Below are 25013 nucleotides of genomic sequence, written 5' to 3' on the forward strand. Positions count from 1 at the left end.
CCATGTCTCCGTGTATGTTAATGTACCCCATTCCTCTGTTTCTGCACAAACGTGTGTGTACAGTGTCGTGATGAGGCCTGATGTTGTGGATTCTTTTAAGCACATTTTCTCATAGAATGTTAGTGTGGCGGTTCCTGCTCTCTGTATGTGGGGGCTACGCACAAAATCTTTGATTTGCATGTATCGAAAAAAGTCCCTGGGGGTGAGATGTGTTTCTTGCTTTAATTGTTCGAACGTAACAATGTTTTTGCCATCAAACATGTGGCATATTCTCTGCACTCCCACCTTTTCCAGGTTCGCGAACTCCCTGGCTGTCATTCCCGGGGGAAAGGCTCTGTTTCGTAGAAGTGGAGTAAGTGGGGAAGGGGATGTCGCCAGTTTATATTTGGACGCAGACGCGTCCCATAATCTCAAGGAGTTATGTATGGCTGGACAAGCGGTTCTCAGTGTTGGCCTGTCTCCTCTGGGTACCCACATATGATATTGTGGTAGATCTGGGCCGGTGAGAAGGGACTCCAGGTCTACCCATCTCCTTACCGTCGGTGGTGTGTGCCACAGGGCTACCTGCGCTAATTGCGCTGCTACATAATAAAAGTAAAAGTGGGGGAGTCCCAACCCTCCTCTCTGTTTGTGTCTATATAATATGTTTCGGGATATCCTGTGCCGCCTATTCTGCCATATAAAGTCCCCGGCTGCCTTTTGCAACGGTGCTAAATCCGATTTTAATAGTTTAACTGGGAGCGCCTGAAAGAGGAATAGAATACGGGGTAGCACATTCATCTTTACTGCGTGAATACGCCCTATCCAAGAGATAGGTTTATCTAGCCACTTATCCATATCGTGAATGAGGGTACGTAGCATCGGGGTGTAGTTTAGGCGGTATAGTTTGGCCGGGTCTTTTGGAAGTTGAATCCCCAAGTATTTTATGTGATCTGTAGCTATTGGGATGTTATATGTGTCCCCCAACTCTGCCGTGTCCGCCGCGGACATGCCCATTGTTAGGGCACTTGACTTTTCTAGGTTAGCCCTGTAACCGGAGAATTCACCGAATCGTGTTAATACTTCTCGCAGAGCCTCCATGGAGTCTTTCGGTTCTGTAATCGTTAACAGGACGTCATCTGCATAGGCGGACACTAAGAACTCCTGTCCTCCTATTGTTACGCCGTGTATCCGTTGGTGTTGGCGTAGGGCTTGCAAGAGCGGTTCTAGGGTCAGTACAAACAATAGTGGCGATAGGGGGCATCCCTGTCGGGTCCCGTTGCTCAGTTTAAAAGGTGTGGACCTCGCTCCCGTAATTTTAACTTGTGCATTTACTTGGTTATACATAGCTTTAATTGTGGCCACATATTTCTCCGGGAATCCCAGGTGTTCGAGGAGGTGGAATAGATAAGGCCATTCGACCCTGTCGAAAGCCTTTTCGGCGTCTATTGCTATGATTGCCGTGGGAGTGCCCACGGTTCGCTGGTGCCATATGAGGTCTATATTCCGTCTGGTATTCTCAAACAGTTGTCGCTCTGGTATAAAGCCCACCTGGTCCGGGTGTATCATTGCTTTCAAGTGCGGGTTAAGGCGGTCTGCCAGGACTTTCGCTAAAATTTTTATGTCATGGTTAATCAGTGAGATGGGTCTGTAGTTCTCTGGTGATAGGGGGTCCCTGCCTGGTTTCGGAAGGAGTATGATGTTGGCCAATGACATCTCACTTTCTGGGTTGCCTCCATCCATAAAAGTATTGAAGAGTCTTTCGAGGCGAGGTGTAAGTTCTTCCCTAAACGTTTTGTAATAGGCCCCGTCGAATCCGTCTGGTCCTGGAGCTTTGTTGCCTTTCAGTTGTGTTATTGCTTTATCTATTTCATCCTCAGTAATTGTTCCGTTCAGTGTCTCTGCTGCCGTCGTCGGTAGCTTTGGGATGTCTAGGCCTTGCAGGAACGTTGTCATGTTCTCCCTCGCCGCTGCTTGTGCCGTGGGGTCTCTCGTGGTATGATTGTAGAGTTTCTTGTAATAGTCTGTGAATATCTGTGCTATTTCCGTCGGAGTGTTCTTTATGGTTCCATCCCTGTGTTTGATTGTGGTGATATGAGTTGTACTTTGTCGTGGGCGTAGGGTCCTTGCTAGCAGGGTGTCCATCTTGTTTGATTTTTCGTAAAACGTCCTTCTGGACCAGGTGATGGCTTTGGCTGCGTCGTCCAGAAGCAATTCCGTTATTGATCTTCTGGTGTCTTCCAGGCGCTCTAGGATCTGTTGGGTTGGGGTAGTCTTGTGTTGTTGTTCTTGTTTTCTCAACAAAGCGAGTAATTGTGTCAGTCTCTGTGTTTTCTGTTTCTTCTTTCTTGTGGCTAGTTTTATGCATGTGCCCCTGATCACTGCCTTGTGAGCTGCCCAGACAGTGCTTGGGGACACGTCTTCAGTGTCGTTCATTTCGAAGTATTCTTGTATGTCTTTTCGGATTACTGCCTGTGATTCTGGGTCCCTCAGCAAATGTGGGCTAAGTCTCCAATTCCACGACGTTGTTGTGCATAGAGAACCCAGTGTTATAGCAATATCTGCGTGGTCTGACCACGTTATGGATCCTATTCCAGTGTCCACCACCCTCGCCATGCAAATGTTGTTGACGAGGAAGAGGTCGATCCTGGAATAGGTCCCGTGGGGGGCCGAGTAAAACGTGTAGTCTCGTGTGCTAGGGTGTTGCGCTCGCCACGCGTCAATCAGTCCATTATCTTGCGAGAACTTGTGTAGTAGTTTATCCTGACTCCCTCTGCACTGTGATCTCAGTTGGCCCGGTTTAGAGCTTCTGTCCGCAGCCGGACACGGCACAGCATTAAGGTCCCCACCCACAATGAGCATACCATGTGGGAGTTTCTGGAGTTTGGTGGATATGGTGTCCCAGAAGGCTATTTCTGGCGTGTTTGGGGCATAGACGTTCACCAAGTGAACGGCGTGTGAGTGTAGTGTTCCTGATAGTATGATATATCTCCCATCTGGGTCTGGGTCAAATGATGTTACCTGAAGTGGGCATTTGCTGTGTATTAAAATTGCTACCCCGTTGTTTTTACGATGGGATCTAGCTTCATACGAGATGGGGTGTGTGCGGTCTCTGAGCTGGAAGGTCGTGTGCTTGGGTATGTGTGTTTCCTGTAGGAACGTGATATCCGATCCCTTCCGTTTGATCTCCCGAAACATTAGTCGTCTCTTTTTGGGGGCGTTTAGCCCTTTTACGTTAAGTGATTGTAGTTGGAAAGTCATTCCTTGATTTGGAAGGAAGGCTGTTTTTTGCGTGTGCTATGTCCGTTGTCAGCTATATGCTTTAATGTATATCCTTTGATAATTTTTTTCCCATCTGACCGTCCTGGCCCCAAGATTACCATCAATTGGGGCTCAGGGACGTCTTTGAGGATCTTTATCCCCTGCTTGGCGCTATCGCACTGATTTTTCTCTTCATTCATCTGTCTGGCCGCTGCTCTGCCCCCAACTGCCTGAAATCGGAGTTTGGGTTTAGTTATAGTGGCGGCCGAGCAGCTCCTGCGTTTTCTATTACAATTGCTCTTTTTTCACTATTGTGAGTACTTTAATTTCTTTATCCTGTTTAGTTATTTATTTTTTAACTTGAGGGTTACTTAACCCTTTCCTTTAGGTATTATTTTACTTTATTCATTCCCTTAGGTTTGTTTGTATATTTATGATGCAGTCTGACAGGATCTTTCTGTGCCTTCTGCGTCTACAGCAAATATACAGATTACTACAGGTATCTTTGGAATGGAGGCAGATTTTACTGATCCTGTTGACATGCAGGCTTTAATTGTCGCTTCCATGTCAAAAGCAATGATGAAGGCCCTGGTGTCAGTGATGGAGGTTATGTCAGATTTACTTTCACAGATATTTGCCCAGACCCAGTTACAGGCAGAGAGATCCACTCAGCCGACTACCCAGGCGGCAGTACCTGTACTCACACCTGCTCTGCTTCAGCCTGACAGCAAGGCCTCATATAAGGCTAAACACTCCTCCAAAACAATATAGAAGGACAGTACCATACCGGTCACAGATGTTGCGATTATTTTAATAACAAAAGAGCCACTAGCCTGGCAAAATCGACTAGACTTTGGAAAAGGGCAAAATGCCAACTGAACTCTGAGTCTGAGCTCAGTGATATTGAGGAGTGGTTCCCTGATTCCTATATGGAGGATTCAGAGAATCTTCCTGAACCTGATTATGAAATAACTGATGGAGAGAATGCTAATCCCACGCAGGTTACACGTCCTATTAAACCTACCAAGATTGAGGTAGATCATGCGGCCTCAGGGAACACCGATAGGAACTTGGACCATCAAGCTGAACCACATAGACCACATAGCCAAGTATATTGCATCCAGAGTACGCAAGCAAAAGGCAAAGTGAAATAAATTGCAGGCTGAATGCCCACGCAAACAGTCCTTGATGACGCATGTAAAACACTTTCAGTTGATCCTAAGATCATTCAATTCCTGAGTAAGACAGGATGGAAGCCTACTAAAGGCTGTTTCATTGCAAAACTGTCAGGATAAAATCCTGGACATCTTGGGCCCCGCAGCCAAGATCTTTGAAGCAGTAGAGAATGATCTAGAATTAGATTGTGCCACCTTAAGTGGTTGGATCCAGAGAGTGATCTGTTAAGTTGGCAACGCCAACACTGCGGCTCCCACAGAACGTGTAACTATGGCTCTGAACGAGCCGGACACATAGGCAAAAGTTTCTCTTTGGGGACAACTTTGTAAAATAATTGGGCTACTTTGTCCACACATTGACTGCTCCAGATAAAGCGCAATCGAAGATGCGCAAGCTATTCAACCGTAGAGTTTTTGCTGGGGCCAGAAAAGCCAGGAGCCATCTGTCCGGCTGAATAAACACGTTCTTTTAGACAGAACCAAGACTCTTATACTGGCCGAGCCAATTTCTTTGAACAATGCACTATACCAACCTTCTTCCCACAACGTGATCGACCCTGGGCTGTTAGTGGCCCAAGAGGTGCCCTTTCAGGTTGAAACCTTATGGTAATTCTTCACGCTCTCCATTCTGCCCTACTGATAGTGGGGGGGGGGGGAGGGGGGGCAGGCTCACTTTTCACATGTATGGTCCCTCGTTTCATGAGATGCTTAGGTTCTTCACACTGTGAAAGGGTATGGCATAGACTTCCTTTCTCTACCTGTTCAATGTTCCCCATCAAGGGAAATTGTTTTTTTCCAACGAGACAAAGACCATGTCTTTGAGGAAATAAAAGAACTGATGTGCAAACAAGCCATCGTAGAGATTCCAGCCCATACCCTGGGTTACATGAGCAACCTTTTCTTGGTTCCCAAGAAAGGCGAAGGTGTCCGTCCATTGATAAATTTGAAACAGCTCAACCAGTTATGAGGCATAACACCACTTCCAAGATGGAAGGAGTGCATTGCTTAAGGGATCTTCTCCAACCAGCAGATTGGATAGCCAAATTGGATCTGCAGGATGCATAGCTCACAGTGCCTATCCCAGTCCAACATTAAGATTCCATCAAGATCAATAACTTCATGTAGTTCACATGGCAGGTCAGGAAATAGAGGTTCAGGTGCCTCCCATTTGGACGGTCTTTGGCTCCATGGTGCTTCACCAAGCTCATGAAACCTATGGTCGCCCTGCTATCGAGTCGGGGAGTACGTCTTATAATACACTGCTCAAAAAAATAAAGGGTACACAAAAATAACACATCCTAGATCTGAATAAATTAAATATGATTCTGAAATACTTTGTTCTTTACATAGTTGAATGTGCTGACAACAAAATCACACAAAAATTAAAAAATGGAAATACAATTTTTCAACCCATGGAGGTCTGGATTTGGAGTCACACTCAAAATTAAAGTGGAAAAACACACTACGGGCTGATCCAACTTTGATGTAATGTCCTTAAAACAAGTCAAAATGAGGCTCAGTAGTGTATGGCCTCCACGTGCCTGTATGACCTCCCTACAACGCCTGTGCCTGCTCCTGATGAGGTGGCGGATGGTCACCTGAGGGATCTCCTCCCAGACCTGGACTAAAGCATCTGCCAACTCCTGGACAGTCTGTGGTGCAACGTGACGTTGGTGGATGAAGCGAGACATGATTTCCAAGATGTGTTCAATTGGATTCAGGTCTGGGGAACGGGCGGGCCACTTCAGCCACATGAGGTCTAGCATTGTCTTGCATTAGGAGGAACCCAGGGCCCACCGCACTAGCATATGGTCTCACAAAGGGTCTGAGGATCTCTGTACCTAATGGCAGTCAGGCTACCTCTGGCAAGCACATGGAGGGCTGTGTGGCACCCCCAAAGAAATGCCACCACACACCATTACTGACCCACTGCCAAACCGGTCATGCTGGATGATGTTGCAAGCAGCAGAACGTTCTCCACGGCGTCTCCAGACTCTGTCACGTGTCACATGTGCTCAGTGTGAACCTGCGGTCATTTGTGATCAGCACAGTAGCAAATTTGCTAATCTTGGTGTTCTCTGGCAAATGCCAAACATCCTGCACGGTGTTGGGCTGTAAGGACAACCCCCACCTGTGGACGTCGGGCCCTCATGGAGTCTGTTTCTGACCGTTTGAGCAGACACATGCACATTTGTGGCCTGCTGGATGTCATTTTGCAGGGCTCTGGCAGAACTCCTCCTGTTCCTCCTTTCACAAAGGCAGAGGTAGCGGTCCTGCTAAAGGGGTGGTTTCCCTCCTACGGCCTCCTCCACATCTCCTGATGTACTGGCCTGTCTCTTGGTAGCGCCTCCATGCTCTGGACACTACGCTGACAGACACAGCAAACCTTCTTGCCACAGTTCGCATTGATGTGCCATCCTGGATGAGCTGCACTACCTGAGCCACTTGTGTGGGTTGTAGACTCAGTCTCATGCTACCACTAGAGTGAAAGCACCGCCAGCATTCAAAAGTGACCAAAACATCAGCCAGGAAGCATAGGAACTGAGAAGTGGTCTGTGGTCACCACCTGCAGAAACACTCCTTTATTGGGGGTGTTTTGCTAATTGCCTATAATTTCCACCTGTTGTCTATCCCATTTCCACAACAGCATGTGAAATTGATTGTCACTCAGTGTTGCTTCCTAAGTGGACAGTTTGATTTCACAGAAGTGTGATTGACTTGGAGTTACATTGTGTTGTTTAAGTGTTCCATTTATTTTTTTGAGCAGTGTATGTTTAGATGGCATTTTCATTCTGGCTCAGTCTATTCAATTAATCCACCTTGCATGGACTTTGACTCTGTTAGAGAACCTAGGCTTCCTGATCAATTGGGAGAAATCCATTATCGTTCCCACGCAACAAATCAAATCTCTGGGTTATTGTAGATTCTACCCTTGAAACCAGTGGCGTACATACCGGGGTCGCGTCCGCGACCGGCCGCCCTGCGACCCAGGTATGTACCCACAAGGCCAGCCTCTTCTGCTGGGGGGCCCAGGAGCCGGCCACCTCAGGGCCCCGCGAGGCTGGCCCTGCTGTCGGGCGCACGAGGGAGCACTGTCGCCTGAATGCTCCCTCTTCAGCTCCCTCGCGCACCGCACTGAAACCGGAGCCGGAAGATGACGTCATCTTCCGTCTCCGGCATCAGTACGTGGCGCGCGAGGGAGCACTCAGGGGACAGTGCTACCTCGTGCGCCCGCCAGCCGGGTGACAGCAGGGCCAGCAACACCACTGGACCCCAGGGAATCCCCCCCAGCTCTCCCACAGGTAAGGAGGCTGGGGGGGATTACATTTAAAACAAAACAAAAAAACGTGTGAGTGTGTTAGTGAGTGTGTGTGTTTGTGAGTGTGTGTGTGTGTGTGTGAGTGTGTGTGTGAGTGTGTTTGTGAGTGTGTGTGTTTGTGAGTGTGTGTTTGTGAGTGTGTGTGTGTGAGTGTGTGTGTGTGAGTGTGTGTTTGTGAGTGTGTGTTTGTGAGTGTGTGTTTGTGAGTGTGTGTGTGTCTTAGTGTTAGTGAGTGTGTTAGTGTTAGAGTGAGTGTTAGAGTGTGTGTGTCTGTTACTGAGTATGTTTGTGTGTGTCTGTCAGTCAGTAAATGTGTGCGTCTGTTCATGAGTGTGTGTGTGTGTGTGTGTCTTAAGCACTTACCGTCCCGATCCGCCTCTCAGCTCCGAATGCACATGCTTGGCAAGAGCCACGCGCGCATTCAAACCGCCCATAGGAAAGCATTACTCAATGCTTTCCTATGGACATTCAGCGTCTTCTCACTGTGATTTTCACAGTGAGAATCGCAGAAAATCCTCTAGTGGCTGTCAATGAGAGGCTGGATTAACCCTCAGTGAAACATAGCAGTTTCTCTGAAACTGCTATGTTTTCAGCTGCAGGGTTAAAACTAGAGAGACCTGGCACCCAGACCACTTCATTGAGCTGATTTGATCTGGGTGTCTGTAGTGGTCCTTTAAGTGTATGTGTTTATGCATGCACTGGCGTACATACCGCGGTCGCACGGGTCGCAGCCCTGCGACCAGGTGCCCGCCGCCATGTGTTGCGGCCCCAGCCCGCGCAGAGTAAGCACGGGGGGGGGGGGCCACGGATCAGTTTTCGCACCGGGGCCCCATGGGTTGTGTGTACGCCACTGCTTGAAACTCTACACCTTCCGGTGGCAAAATTAGCCAATATCAAGAAGGAGATAGGCGAACACTAACAACCCCTCAACTCTCTCTCAAACAACGGTCAAGAATGATAGGCCTTCTAGCAGCATCTATACAGGCCATTTTTCAAGTACTCTTGGCTATCGAGCCCTACAACAATTACAAGCTTCATCTCAAGGGCAGTGCATATGGTAACTCTGGACAAAAAAGCGATGGTTGAACAATGGTGGCTTCTTCACATGGAAGCTTGGAATGAATGCACCATATTCTGAACAGCTCCAGATTTGATAATCGAATTTGACGCAAGTTTGCACAGTTGGGGCGCTCAATACTGAAATATTTCCACCAGGGTAGATGATCAGATCTGGAATCAACACTCCACATCAATTGTTTGGAACTTCTGGCCGTTTCCTTTGCAGTCCGCAGTTTCTCCCCAACTCAATCCCAATGCGCTATCCTTCTGAAGATAGACCACGTGTCTGCTGTCCGCTATATCAATCACCTGGAGGCACAAAATACAAGATGATGACCTACATGGCTTATGATTTCTGGCAATTTTGCCTGATGCACAGCATTTGAGTCATGGCAGAATACATTCAAGGTCTCTCCAACACAACAGTGGATTGATATGCAGGCCTCCTCAGAGACTAGCACTTGGATCCCACTGTCTTCCAAGACATCTGAAACCAATGGGGTCTATTGGAAATAGACCTTTTCGCTTCTCGTTTGAATGCTTTCCAGTTTTTTTGAGACCAGATCCAACAGCACTGGCTACAAATGCTTCCTCCCAAGATTGGTCTTCTTTAAGGAATTACACTTTTCCGCCCTTTGCACTGATTCCCCGTTGCCTTTTCCATCTACATTGCCAACCCCGCACCCTAGTGATCAAGGCTCCTCTCTCGTCGTCCCAATCATGGTTCTCTCTTCAGGAGATTGCTATCAACCTTCCACGTCTAGTTCCACCTCTCGAATGCCTTCTTCAGGATGCGGATGGTCTGCTTCATCCCCTTGTTCCTCCAAGTCTCTTGCATCTCATGGTGTGGTTGATTTCAAGGAACCTTGGTTGGTCAAGGGAGTTTTGCAATCAACTCTCTGACTTATCGAGGGCGCATGGGCACCCGACACAATACAGGCGTATAAATCTGCTTGGAGCAGATGGCATAGTCGGTGCATGAAGTAAAATTTGATCCCATATCGGCACCTTTTAGGTCTGTCCTCCATTTTCTGTACTTTTCTGTATGACGAAGGTAAAGCCTATCCACTGTGAACCTTGACGATCGTCCGTTTCTGCTGGTCAAAGTTTTGATGGGACGCCTGTGGGTTGACATCCTGTCATTTGTCAACTTCTCTGAGGAATTTGTTTTGCTCATCCACCCTTACCACGATACTCTGTCTTGTGGGACATCTCTATTGTCTTGAATTTTTTTCTTGCAAGAGAGTTTCTGACGTACGAGCTCTTGATGGGGTTGTTCCTTCCAAAAGTCGCATCTTCCAGTGTCTACCTCTACCCTAGCCCGGTGGGTCAAATACATTATGTCTCTAGCATGGAATAGATACCTATGTGTTTGCGACTCATTCGGTTTGTGGGGCAATGGCTCCCAAGGCTTCCTCAATTGTTTGTCGCTTGGAGGATATTATGAAAGTGGCTGGTCTTCAGAGTCTACGTTCCATGATTTCTACTTTACAGGTATTTAACACTTCACAGGAAACAATTTCACAGCTTTAAACTAGCATAATAGGAGCCTCTGTGTCTTAATAACATTCACAGATTTTACTATTAACATGATGTCATGATTTTATTAATGACAAGGAGGAGAGTATTAGGCCTCCCTCCTATCCCTGGAGGTTTGGTCTTCTCTAGGTAAGTTGACTTCACGGCAAGTCTTTTTTTACATTTATTTTTCATTACTGGATTTTATCCTTGTTAATGACTGTTAAAGAGCTTAAGATTTGACTACACTGAATTTCATGTTATGTATGTGTGTGTGTATATATATATATATATATATATATATATAAATATTCCATGTAATGCGATTTTATGCACAAATCCAGTTTTATAGTTGGATATTACCATATTCTCCTCTCTCTTCAAGCTTGACCTCGAAGTCCAGGTTAAGGCTTGCATACCCTCTTATTGGAGTCACCCTTTTCATTTGGATTTGTTTTCCTTGTTCGGGATCCCAAAGAAAGAGGAAGTAGTATACTGGACACTGCCTATTATGCTTTTAAGAGGATACTGATTGGCTATTCCTGTTACTAGAAAGAGATACCTCATGTTATTTACTCGTTTCTTTTTATACTGATTTAAGGTTATTTTTCTTTGCTGCTGAGGGAAATAAATAAAGAATGCAGCATAATAGGAGATTCCGTGTCATTAATAAAATCATGACTTTACGTCATGTTAATAGTAAAATCTGTGAATTGTTTGACAGTCCTACTCGATCAGTTATTGTTTGTTGCCTGGAAAAGACCCTTTAAAACATTTTCCCATTTACTTTTGGATGTTATGGATCTCATTAACGAACTATAAGATAGGGTAGCAGGTTGTCATGACAACATATTTATCATCATCTACATACAAATCTCTGAGGTGGTACTCCGTATAAAATCAATGCTTACAGCTAAAGTTGATGGAGAAATATCTGAAAACTAGAAAAGCGATATTTAGTTCTAGAGCTGTTTTACAGTTTTGTTGTTGCATTCTGTAAAGGATATCAGACAATGTGGTTTTAAATTTCAGTAACACAATAACAACAGACTCTTTTGTATGCAAGTTAGTTTTGTTCACTTACCACATGTGCTCAATATGCACATAAAATAATAAAGCATTTAACCAAAAAAAGTACATTCAGATTACTCTGGGGAAGTTCCCTTCAGTGTATATCAATTACCTTCCTGGATATAATCTAATTAAAAAGAAATAATTCAAAATATATACATATAATAGAATCTCTGACCTATTGGTTTAGTGTGGTTTGGCACTAAATATTGGTTAAAGGGAGTGCAAACAGACCGTAGTTAAACTATTCAGGCACTTTATTGTATCAATACACAAACTTTCCAACAAATAAATGTCCTGAACTAACACAAGAAACAATAACTGAGGAAAAAAAGAAGAAAAAAAGTCCATGCATTAATTGTGAAACAAAAAAGGACAGAAATAAAGAATAATAAATAAGACAAACTGTTAAACCCAATGGAAGTCTTTACTCTAGAAACAAAAAATTAACATATAAACCAACTTATAATAATCCTCGCAAGAAAAGTGACACTTTACACAAGCAATTGTCCAGCTTAATACTGTCATAGAAAAAAAAAAAAAAAACAGTTGAAAAGAGTATAAAAGGTTGTGCAGCATTCCTCTACCCAAAAATAAAGGTATTTTCATCAGAAACAGTTTATCTTTAGTGCCAGTTCTGTAAGACATTGACCACAGGCTTTCGAGTGGCTGGATTACAACTCCCATCATCCAGTTAGTCACTCTTGATAAGTCCTAGAACAGTCTGAGAGCCAAACATTGGCCACCGTCGCTCTAGAAGGTGTCCTGCCAGTGATGTGTACCCAAGAAAATAAGCTCTTTTGTACATTATCTTCATTTTGTCAAAGTTAGGAGGTTACAATCCCATGGCAGCATCTCCCCGTCCCTGTGGAGCAAAATAAAAGAATATTTTGTAAAAACGTGAACAGAGTCACAATTCATTACAGGTCATTTATTGAGAGACAGCTACATTACATAAAAACACATCGAGGAAGGATCTTCCACCTACTATTATTACTCATAGCAGCATGACTAATACAGCTTGTCAATTGTAGATGACAAAGTGTAATGATCCAAGCACTGTTTGTGTAACAATTATCTCTGATGTGCCATGACTACAATGGAGGAAAGGACAAGTGCAGAAATGAAGTTGAATGAATAGACACTTGGATTCAGATGTCTATGATGTAATCTGACCCGTGATAATACGAAGAACCAGACCGAAGATGGATAAAAAAAAAAAAAATGTTGAACTAATAATCAAAATAGCAATCACTATTATTATGTTTAATTTATAGCTAAAAGAATGACATCATAGATAAAAAAAATAAAATCAGTTTGCAGCTTCATGATGCATTTTTGTTTGAAATCTGTTACACGTTGTTACCATTATAAAGAATAGACCACTTTACATTAAAGTCATATTTTTCAATGACCGCCTAACGCCCAATCAGGATGCTGAAATAGTACGAAGTGTATAGCACAGACAAAAACAATAATGAATAAAAGGGCAATGGAGGATGAAAGTAAACAATTAAAACAGAAGATAGTTTAGTCATTTTTGGTTATTGTGACATGTTTACCACACTCAAACTTTGATTTAAGAAGAATACTCTACGCTGTTTACAAAATACTATTACTTTTGCATGAACATGCAGTTTCCTTTGTGCTGGTTATTGGCTTTATAAAGGTCTATCGTTCTTTAAAATTTACAGTAAGATGTTACTATCCCTTTAAACAAACAATGAAAAAAACGTTCTACTATTGTGTTTTTAACTAGCAGTACCTACGTAAAACTGTCCATTTTAAAGGAAGTCATGGCTTGGCTACTATAGGTGGGCCAATCCTCATTTTTGACACGACTGTCTCCTTTGTTTAGTGCCAGTCATTCTTGTCCCCAGAGGTTGGGGATCTTCAGAATTAAACCGAAGATTTACCAGGTGTAACTAAATAAAAACCGCTAATTTATGGAAATACACCCATCCACTGCTCTAACATTTGTAGATAGTCCTATGTTATGAGCTGGCCATAACGGGTTACTCCAGTGATTTGAAGTGGTCATGAAACACTGTACATATGGAGTTATTGTTAATCGTGTGCGGGGAGCTAGTTGCACGCCCAACACACATAACTAAAGCAGCCCCCCCCCCCTTTCTTCCGCTTCACTCAGGTATACAAAGGAAAAAAATATATATATAAAAAAAAAATCATGATTGGACCAAAGATGGTAAAGGCAGTACCAGGTGCTTTGCATCGGAAAGATTGGAGTAGCCCTTTAAAATTTACTAACCTAATAACAAAAAATTTATTTTTGTTTAATTAAAATACAGTTTCAATAAAAAAAATATCAAAAAGAAAAAAAGGTTTTAAGTGCAACTTATCAAAAAAATTATGTAACATCAGAATAGAAGATTATTATTATTTATTTTTTTTAAGTATTTTAAATGCTTTTTATTTTTGTGCATTATAATATGTTGCACACTACCATCTAGTGGCAAGATCTAATATTGTACTTATCACATAAGTCCATAAACCCAAGAGTTTTTTGTTAAAGACACTTATGAGAAAGCATTATCTAAATGTTTGAAATTCTTTTATGTCTACCATTATATCACAAAAAAACACCTATTTAAAATTGCCATTGCAACATTTTTTTTGTTTTTTAGACATATAGACAGTAAGAAGATGATATAACAACAGGATTACCGGATAACCTTGGTATGAGAATAGGTACAGTAACCTTTAACCACAATCCATACTGGAAGTCATGTGCGAGTGTCCATCAGCCAACCGCACAACCACACACTATTATTTTAAATTCTTGTGTTCTACATTTATTATGTTAAGTTTTTCATAAAGTTTTTCCCTCATTCATTAACCAAATTTCTCGCTTTGTTCTTAATATCCTGCTGTAATACCAAATTTTTTTAAATTATTACTTTTTCCCAATGTCTCGTTTTTATTGAATTTTTTCATCTTTCTAAGGAATATTCGAAGGGTACAGAAAGGAAGAGGGGAAGGGGGAAACAATGCATCACCATTGACCGCTCCTGCAGATACATGTCATCATATGCATAAATCAAAAAACATCATTATTCAAGTAACATCAATCAAGTAACATCAACAACTGTAGCAAAAATACAGTGGGCATATGGTGGGCTACATTTGACAGCGACACCCTTGTCAGTTACGGGGAAGATCAGTCTCCAAGTGATCATTCTTGAGATCGTGTGCTGCTACGAGTCTACATGTCACTGTCCTGACCTTGCTGTAGCCTAGAACTACTGATTGTCACCCTATATCTCAAGGTTGGGCACTATTCCATAGTCGGGAGTGCTTGCATTCTTGCCCTTTTAGTCTATACGCCAAGCGTTCGTACTGATAGGTCGAGTGTACCCTGTTCCTCACCTCCCGGAGAGGTGAGGGGTCTTCGCTTTTCCAACGGAAAGCTATACTGATCTTGGCAGCTAGTAAGAGGTGACATATAACCATCCTGTGTGGTGAAGTCAGCAGTTCTGGGGATACATGTAGGAGAAAGCACTAAGGTCGGAAGGGGACAGTCACCTTCCACAACCAGATCGCTCACCTGTTGCCAATACTGTGACAGTTTGGGGCAGTCCCAGAACGCATGCAGTAGCGTGCCCTCCCCTCCCCACATCTCCAACATGTCTGTGTTGCCGTTTGATACATTTGGGCTAGTCTTGCAGGGACTAAGTACCATCTCATCAGTAGCTTACAGTACGCCTCCCAATGTGACAACTGGACAAATGGCAATCCCTAGAAATCTCATGGCTGGGACGAGTGCATACGGTCAAGATGATGGCACTACCACATGTGCTCTATTTGTTTCGCACCATCCCCATAGCACTACTAGACACTCAATCTATGTTCAACGCATACATTTGGAAGAAAAAAAAAAAAAAAAACAGAATCGCACGCAGATTAACATGGCTCCCACCGAACAAAGGGGGCCTGGGAGCCCCCGACATAAAAGCCTACTATAAGGCGTCAGTGTTGGCACATGGTCTAGAAGTCCTAACTTGAAGCCACCGGTGTGGTTCCCTCTAGAAAACGGTTGCATAAACCCAGACACAATTACCCAAAAACTTTGGTCCCCAACAAAGACAAAACAGGCCTCCACATTTGGTCTACCAAACTCCAACTTCTTACTCGCAGGCTGGAGGAGATGGGCGGGAGAACTAATGGGCTATGCTCACCCACTCTTATTTGCCCCCCTATTCCGGCTACATGATCTCACTAGTGACCTACCGCTGGGAGCTTGGATGGACAGTGGGATCAACTCCATAGGGTCCCTAGTCACAACACAGGGTATCAAGCATTTCCCTGATCTACAAACAGAATTCGCACTGCCATCCAAGGAGATTTTCACCTACCTACGAATCAAACATATCCTAACCTCGGTGAACCTACACCACTGCGAGGCCGAACAATAGACGGCCTTTGGCTGACACTGTATAACCACCCAACAAACACAGACCCCTATCCCTGTGCTATAATGCGATTAACAATGCCGACAGTTCTAAAAAAACACCTATTGTGGGAACGGGACCTAAATGTGTCGTTCCCCCTTCCCGTGTGGCTAAACACACTACAAGCCACACGCTCATCTTCCCATAACCGGTCTAATACCACATTTTTTAACAAATGTTTTTATTCTTTTTAATATGAATATTTATGTTATAATATTAGCATATAATATGTGCAACCGTGGTTTACAAAGGACTTTCTAATATGGCAGTTTGAAGACTTCCGTCTCCCACGTCATTATGCAGATACCGTCATGACGTCACGACGCAAGGATACAAAATGTAAGCGCCGGACGCGCAATGATGTAAGCGGAAATGGAAACTGAATCCACCAAGAAAGGGCGCCAAAATTTCCATTCATAAACAGGATTGCAGAGGAGAACAGGACTACCACTTTTGAGAAAGGCTCTATGCCGAAAAGCATCAAGTGGCAAGCAACCAGTGGACTTATCTTGTTTTTATATTTTGTATATTTTCACATCGTTATGTTGAAATTAATAAATCGTGTTTTTTTACCGTGATCCTGCATCCTGGATTTTTAAGGAAAATCATTGATAACACAGCCAGGAAGTATCTTGACTACAACAAGGACCCACTGTATCTGCTGTATACTCTGCTTTATACCTCTAGTCAGAGCCAGCTTTTTCTAAGTGGCTCAGAAACATGGGAGTTGGACCAGTAATATGTGGTTTTAATATACGTGTTAACTATATTACCCTATGGTCTATTTCTATTTTCATTTTAGGATTGTATCCATTTATATTTGTGGTAACCTTTTAACTTTTTGAGTACTCTCACTATTTTATTATTTTACATTTTGCACGTTTTGACAACTTACCTGGGTTCTGGCAATGCGAGACCACACTTATTGGTACAACCCAGCATCTTTAAACTTCACCAGTAATATTATATTATTAACAATGTGGCCACTTCTTGCATATAAGAATTATTAAAACCCTTTTAATTAGAATTTGCAATGAGAGTAGGAGTCAGTGAGGTCAGTTAGGGGACATTAATGGACACGATAGGCACCCAGACAACTTCAGCTCATTGTCTCAACCACAGAGCCACTAGAGCAGGGGTTCTCAACCTTGTCCTCAAGGACCCCCTACCAGTCCAGGGTTTAGGGATTACCTGGGTGTGTCTAAGGTGTTTAGAAAAAGAAAAAAAAACACCTTAGAGTTTAAGGTGTGTTTTTCCCTTTTTCTAAACACCTTAGACACACCCAGGTAATCCCCAAATCCTGGACTGGTAGGGGGTCCTGAGAACTGGGTTGAGAACCCCTGCACTAGAGGGACTTCAGGGTCGTTAGACAACTTCTGGTCGCCTAAAAGACGTACTGGACTTTCAGTATCAACGAAAACCCCATAGGAAAGCATTGAATAATGTTTTCTTCTGAGGAATTCATAATGTGAGTGTGGCCATTGGCACGCATGCGCATTAGGTCTCCATTCCAGCAGGGAAGGAATGAAGGCATACTAGAGACGAGGTTTTAACCCCTTCCTTTGACGTGTTTCATCCAATCTCTGCCCCCCACCCACCTTTGACGGATGGGAAGATATAGTGCCAAAAAAAAAAAAAAATTTTTAAAAATACATTTGTTTTCCTGGCACTAGAGTTTAGGTTTAAGCAAAATGTAAAATTAAGGACATTTGTATCTATGAATGCTCTATACAGCACCAAGACAGTAAGTCAGACTGGGTTCTCTAAAAGTTAGATAAAGGATCACAGCTCCCATGATAATTTGTAAACCCTATTTACTCTCCCTAGCACGGACAACCCCTTTCCGCCATGTCTAATCTTCTTAGGCTTTAGTAATTCCTCTATATTGGAGAATACTGCTACTTAGATAATCAGTTCTTTTAATCTAAAAACTGACCTTCTGAACAGTGCAATAAATTATTTAGAGCAGGCGCCAGGATATGGCGAGTTGCAATTTTATGAGTGTTTGTCAGTTTGCTCAACACTGCTTGCACTGATGCATGTCACGTAACGTGCAGTGGTGGAACTACTGGGGTTGCTGAGGTTACGATTGCAACTGGGTCCCCTCTGTGTTCGGCCTGTCGTGGCTGGTCCGAGAATCTTCCTGCTCTGCTCTAGTCATCAACAGGACTTGTATGCATTCTATAGCTTATATCTATAAAATGGTTGCTTGCTCAATTTTGTAAACCCTGCCTAAAAGTACAATTTACTATTAGGAATACAAATAAGTATTACAAATAAGTCTAAACACTATAATGTACCTCTGTCCCCTCACAGCCCTCACCCATCCATAAAACTGGTAAAGGACCACTCTAGGCACCCAGACCACTTCAACTTAATGAAGTGGTCTGGGTGCCTGGTCCCTCTAGGATTAACTTTTTTTTTTTTTTATAAACATAGCAGTTTCAGAGAAACTGCTATGTTTATACTGAGGGTTAATCCAGCCTCCAAAACCTCTAGTGGCTGTCTCATTGACAGCCGCTAGAGGCGCTTGCGTGCTTCTCACTGTGAAAATCACAGTGAGAGCACGCAAGTGTCCATAGGAAAGCATTGTAAATGCTTTCCTATGCGACCGGCTGAATGCGAGTGCGGCTCCTGCCGCGCATGCGCATTCAGCCGATGACGTCGCAAGGAAGAAGGAGAGGAGGAGGAAAGCTCCCCGCCCGGAGCTGGAAAAAGAGGTAAGTTTAACCCCTTCCTCCCCCCAGAGCCCAGCGGGAGTGGGACCCTGAGGGTGGGGGCACCCTCAGGGCACTCTAGTGCCAGGAAAACGAGTATGTTTTCCTGGCACTAGAATGGTCCTTTAAATAACCCTTTCCCCCCCCCCACATAGCTCTGGTAGACAGCCACTAGAGGCAGTCTTAACCCTGCAATGTAAACATTGCAGTTTCACTAAAAACACAATGTTTTATATTACAGGTTAAGGTTAAGGGGACAGGGACACTGCACCCAATGAGATGAAGTGGTCTGGGTGCCTAGTGTCCCTTAACTTCCTATTTCATTCTAAAATGTTTTTCTTTATTATTCATTATTCGCTCCTAAGCAGCAGTGTCCAATATAACAGCTGTACAAGATATGAAGCACAATGTATAATTTCGGAATGGAAATTCAGCTAACAGCCATCACAGATACAAAACGGACAACCAAACTGCAAGTCTTGAAAACCCCTGTTCTGTGCTGAATTGAGACAGTGCAGTGAATTTAGGTTTTTTGGGGGGGATTTTTTTTAGAAGACAATCTTCGGTACAAACATTGTTCCCTAATTAAATGGAAATACAAGAGTAACTTAAAATATTTATCCTTATATCATATGCTGTTCTGTATATAACAAAGTCGAAAACTTATTATTTGGAAGTCTATACAAGAGGACTAGCTGGCATCCTCTATGCTTACTTGACAGGATTGATGTTTAATAAACTTCTGAAATATCATATGATATACATTTCTTCAAATAGTTATTCTGATATTATGTATCTGTCCTAATGTGGAAATTTATAGTGGGAGATTTATGGACACCCTCTATCCCTCTCTGAAAGGACCTAACTCCAATTATAGGAGTAATATTAAAACATTGTACCAAAAATCACACTTTTTTAAAATGGCTACTCCTCAATTTACACTTCCATCTGAATTAAACACTAACATCAGAGCAGTATTTTCCAGTTTATTAACCACAGACGTTTGCTCATGTAATCACGTTTGTGTGACAAACACATTTTTGTTTAGTGGAAATAGAATATATTGTAATGTTTTAATTTAAATAATAAAGTGATAACATGTTTTTATCTTGAGAAAGTGGTTTCTACATAAAAGGTATACTTTGGGGAATTACTCACTTGTTGGGTTTTTCTCTTATCTGTTCTAAACGGTTTAATTAGGGTTATCCCCCGACAGATTACCAAGTAACCAATTTTTAGACTTCTGCATACATAGTATGTGTGATAGCCTTTTCTTTATCTAATCCTCTGAACAATTAATCACTTGCAGTACAACATTACACATGTCTTAAAGTTCAGACTCTGCAGACTAGAATAGGAGGCTCGTGTTTGGCAAATCTAATTCTTGGAGTGGGCAAAGCTCGAAGGATGACAATGTAATGTGTGGTTATTTGCACAAATCTTAGAAACTTTAACAGTGAGTGAATTTTTTTTGTAAATATGTTTTTGTTAGTCATTTTTGTCTTTGTAGTCATAGAACCAAGTAACCAATCAGGGACTCGCAGATCATATTTGATCAAAATGGAACAATTATAATGACAATATAATAAAATGGAGAAATGCAAATCTCGAACCAATAGAGGTTTCATAAGGTGTAGAAAACAGTGTAAATAGGCAGGTATGACAACACAGCCAAGACGGGTTTCATCTTGTTAAATAAGTATAGAAGACTATCTGCCAGGAAATATCATTAGAAGTCAAAATGTGAATAGCAAATTATCAACATTTTTTTAGTGCCTATTCTCCTAATTGCAGAGTATGTCTCTGCCAACAAAGTCCCTCCCTCTAGTACTTTTGCCCCCCCTTTGAATCTCTCTTCCAACACCCAGCCATCTCTACCTTTAGCATCTTAATTGCACCCCTCTGGGCCTGTCACGGATGTTCTTTGCTAGTCCCCTTGCAACCCTTATAATGTTAGTTGTAGTTGTAAAATCTCAATTGGGTGGCGGGTCCCATCAGGGTCTATTCTCTCATGCGTTGCCTACAGTCTACGGAGAACTTCGGAGTACCCAACAGCAACCCCTATAGTGTAGTCTAAGTGACTCATAATCTATTAATGGCTCTTTCTACATGGATGAAACTAATTACGTCTGGAATTATTATAGTTGTCTTCTACAACTAGTTTGTAATAATGAAAGAAATCAACTTAATGGGGGAAAAGAAGGGGTGGGTATGAAAGTGGCCATCTGGTCGCCTCTGCATATATCCCAGCCCCGCTAAAGTTGGGCTTGGAAGTTCAACCTGGAAGTGGTCAGTAAACAGTGTGTCCAAATTTCTGAATACACTGTCATTTTATTAGTGGCCCCACCATCAGCTTGAACCATACAGTGAACTGGGAGGTGACTGGCTTTCTCCAGCCTTGCGAAATGACTTGCTTGGCTACAACTGGGCATTTTTAAGGTTTATTTTTGATAGGTTTTTTGCACATTATTTTTTATATGCTTTATAGATACAAAGCATTGGGAAAAAAAACTATGTATCACTTCTAGTTTGGAGTGAACCTTCAAAGTTAAATAAACGTTAAAGGAAATAAACCCTTTTAAGGAAATAAACTAATAGAACCAACGCATATCTATTGCAGTCTCAATATAGATAGAGATATACAAAAACACAAATCCCAAAAAAATTTCATTGACTGAGATCAACTGTATGAATGATGGCACCATTTATGTTATAGAATCCAAGAAAACATCTTTATTTTATAACATTTTAAAAGGCATTCTGAAGGAGAATGTAAACTCAGGAGAGAAACAGAGCTTATTTATAGAGGGGGAAAATAAAAAAAGATTTATTAATGGGTGTTATTTTCAATGGTTCTTCCACGTTACCAGTAAGAGTTTGATGAATCAACTGCACAAAATGCCAAGTTTATTGTGGACAGCCAACAGATCATAAAATATATATTTTTTTAAGTTATAAAGGAAGTCTAAAGAAGTTTAGAGAACATCAAAGGAGGTGCACTTAATGCGTAATGTCTCAATGTCCACCATAATGGGTGTGGAGTATATCCTACTGAATAGCCTGGGAATTACATAAACATAACAGCATGGATAATATTCATTATTCAAAGCAGCGCTGTCAACCACACCACCCCCACCAAAACTGACTTTCATAAAGATAAAATCTCACATTGACTTTGTTGGAATTTCACCAAAATTCCGATTCAGTCAAATGATATCCATGGGGACTACTCTGTCTTATGTATTTTTCCTCCACTTTACAAAATGCAGGGCTACAGTCCTCAAGTTTTATCAATTCCCCCCGTCGTCATCACTAGCTGTGGGGAAAGATCATTATCTCTCTGCTTAAGAGACAGTATCTATGGAAACTTCCACAGTCTTGCAAGATCCTTCATAGACATCAGTGGTGTACTCACACGCATGTATGAGAGTACAGCACTCACGTAGGCTCCTGGCAAACTAAGTACCGGAAACTGAAAACAGAAGACGGTGGCACGCATGGGGTACAGCATAAGATAAATATATATCTCACCTTTGCTGCACTCTTGCATCACCGGCCGCACACAAAGCGACGATGTCATAATCTGATTTCTTTGTAAAATATGCAGATCAACGGGGGTGACAGAGCCAATTTAAAGTCTACAAAGGGGCATATTAATCCCTTCCTTCCCAACATCACGCAAAAACAACATAACAGATTAAACATTTTAATCATTGGTTAATCAGTTGGTAGTTATCCAGTTGGGATGGAAGACACATGATGCTTTCATCAAATGTATAGAGTGTCACTAAATTTGTAGTTAAAAAAACAAAACTAAAAGCTACATCTTGCATTTCATGAGTAACAAAAACATTCTAAACACTTAAAGAAAAAGGATCCTTTGGTTTCTCCGTACAGTTGTGAACTGCCCGTCGTAAGGTTCCCCCCCCCCCCACCACAAAAATATTGTTATCAAAAATGTAACAGGTTTTATCAGACTTACCTTATATGGTCTGCGGATTTCATCTGTTTTGTCAAAACTAGTTTGTGGAGGATACGACTGGTTTGTTTTTCCTCTGTAGTATGAACCCTAAAAATAAAATAAAAATAATAATAATAATAAAAAAAAAATAATAATAATAATAATAATATAAATATATATATTTTCATTCGACCAGGTCACATAACAGGAATACAAATTGTAAAAGATTATATCTTAATACCTATTTCTGTAATGTTGCAATTTTTGGGGGGGCGACACACATCTATTTGGAAAGATATGCCTTAACACCCCAGTCCAACATATTTGCTCTTTATTATGCCAGATACCTTATAAAAAGTATCATAAAGTTACTCTTGGTCTCTCAAAAGTTATCACCATCGGAGCATAATGAGAGTTGTAGTCAAAGAACAGCTGGATGGCCGCACACTGCTCAACCCTTGTCTAAACTGCTGCCCAGACTTGGCCACTCAAGTGTTTATTAAATTAGCAGTTATGTTCAGAGTAATGCTCATTAAAATGTCTCAACCTAGTTGTTTTTGCCCAGAAGCGATGAATGCAATGTATAATTGTAGAAAAAAGCTGCTCTTTTAATGTTCCGAAAACAGGACCCATATAAAATGAGACACATATCCAGACAAAATATTTTCCATAAACAATGAAATAAAATTCTGACTGCTAAAGCTACCAAATGAGCGAGTATCTACACTGCTACTATGTGCTCAACACTGCCCTCTTTGTGTACGTTTGGCACTGCACCATGCACCCTTTTTAAGAGAAGAGCTATGAATTACATACAAAATGCCTGCAGTCAAAGACCCTAACGGGACACACTATTTCATTTTTCTTTTTCTTACAATTTAGTAGATATACCCAGAAAGAAAACATGCATGCATACTTTCTTTGGGGGTATATGGGGAAAAGAAACAAAACACATTGTGACAAGCTGCAGAGCCTTTGCAGGCCCTCCCCCTCTTTCCCCAGCAGACTTTCCGTCTGTGACATGGAACAAACCAATCAAAGGGATCTCTGTGAGAACCCTCAATTCCAGAAATGCGAGTGCACACGTACAATTGCAGCATTCATATGCTTCTCATGGAGAAGGGGAAAGGCAGGCCCAGTGGCACTGTCCACCTAACACTTGTGATATCTCTGTGAAGCTACCGGAAATAGAAGAAAACCTCCCTTGCTGTGTAAGTGTCAGACATACAACAGACTATAGGCACATGAAGCACCTCCGCAAGTGTTCCTTTAAATTAGTTTGGTAACGGCAGTAACATAGCAGGTAGGCCCAATTTTAGGACCTGAAAATTATTTTAAGACCCAAAAGATTTAAAGGACAACTTCCATTTAAAAATAAAAAATGAAATCTTCTGTTTTAATAAGTTTCATATTTTTATTTTATTGTCTACCTGAAAATCCTCCCACTTCCTCTATTCTCGTTTTTCAGTTGAATAACTTTGTTAATTCGACTATTAGTTCTTGTTGGTCTACCATGCTTCAGTCTGTGTGCTAGGGTGAGAGGCGGTTTGATGTCATCCGTCTCACCCTCTGCTGGCTTGACTGTAGGGCACTACACTGAGATGCAATAATCAGATAAACCAGTCAGCCAACGGAACAAGGAAGCTCTATCGTTATTATCTATGTTAGAATTCCAAGAAAATGTTGACAGTTAAAAATGACCTCACAAAAGCCAATGCCTGACTCATTATATGGGTGCATTACATTTTTTAAAATAAATCTTTCATGACACCAAACCCAAGTAATTTGTTACTCCTTGCTTACCGAATACATAGAAGAAAAAAATACAGAGAGGGAAATTGTGAGTAGCTAGTGACGCTGATAGTTTGCTTTGCATGGTGGGTGTATAGACTAAGTCTGGGTGTATCTGACAGGCATGTCACACTGACACCAAAAGTTCAGCTAAAAGAGCACTGAAGTTCAATGTTCAGTGTCAACCCGTTCAAACACGTACTGTAATTAAAGATGAATTGTCAAGGTTGAGTTAACCATATATTTATACAACATATTAATAATATATCAATTACACATGCAAGTCATTTTTATATACATTTTGTTTCATAAATCATCAACACGATAAAACAACTTTTGTTTGAAAAGACCAAGTTGGAGCAAGTTAACTTTTCCCATGATCCTTTGGTGCAATAAAGTAATGTTGGCTTATACATAGATTTGCTTGTTCTAGTGAGTGTGTCCTTCATGACCCCCTTTTTCTATGTGTGGTGCTCACAAACTGGGTTCCCAGTGAAATTAATAACGGAAAACACAAACTGGAAAAATACATTCAATAGAATTCTGGGAAAGATTAGCATGAAATACCTGGACTGTGCCTTTTCAGTTGACAAAGGTCAAAACGCAGTGTGGCTTTCTGAATAGATAATTTCCACTTGTCAATAGCCATTGGCAAGTATAAAATCACTCCTGGAGGGTATACTACGGCTTGCA

The 25013-nt window shown here is 42.0% G+C and overlaps 1 protein-coding gene across 2 annotated transcripts in view; it reads right to left on the reverse strand.

Moving 5' to 3' along the window:
• Window positions 1-11621: 11621 nt before the first annotated feature.
• Window positions 11622-25013, reverse strand: part of BCLAF3 (BCLAF1 and THRAP3 family member 3) — a 106330-nt gene continuing 92938 nt past the window's right edge. For both annotated transcript variants that reach the window (XM_063450195.1, XM_063450194.1), the window contains 2 exons: window positions 22551-22637; window positions 11622-12247 (listed from right to left, as the gene is read on the reverse strand). In XM_063450195.1, the coding sequence (XP_063306265.1) occupies window positions 12218-12247; window positions 22551-22637 (117 nt within the window). In that variant the 3' untranslated portion in view covers window positions 11622-12217. The remainder of the gene's footprint in view (window positions 12248-22550; window positions 22638-25013) is intronic.

This window comes from Pelobates fuscus, chromosome 1 (genome assembly GCF_036172605.1).
Source record: "Pelobates fuscus isolate aPelFus1 chromosome 1, aPelFus1.pri, whole genome shotgun sequence".
NCBI lineage: Eukaryota > Metazoa > Chordata > Amphibia > Anura > Pelobatidae > Pelobates > Pelobates fuscus.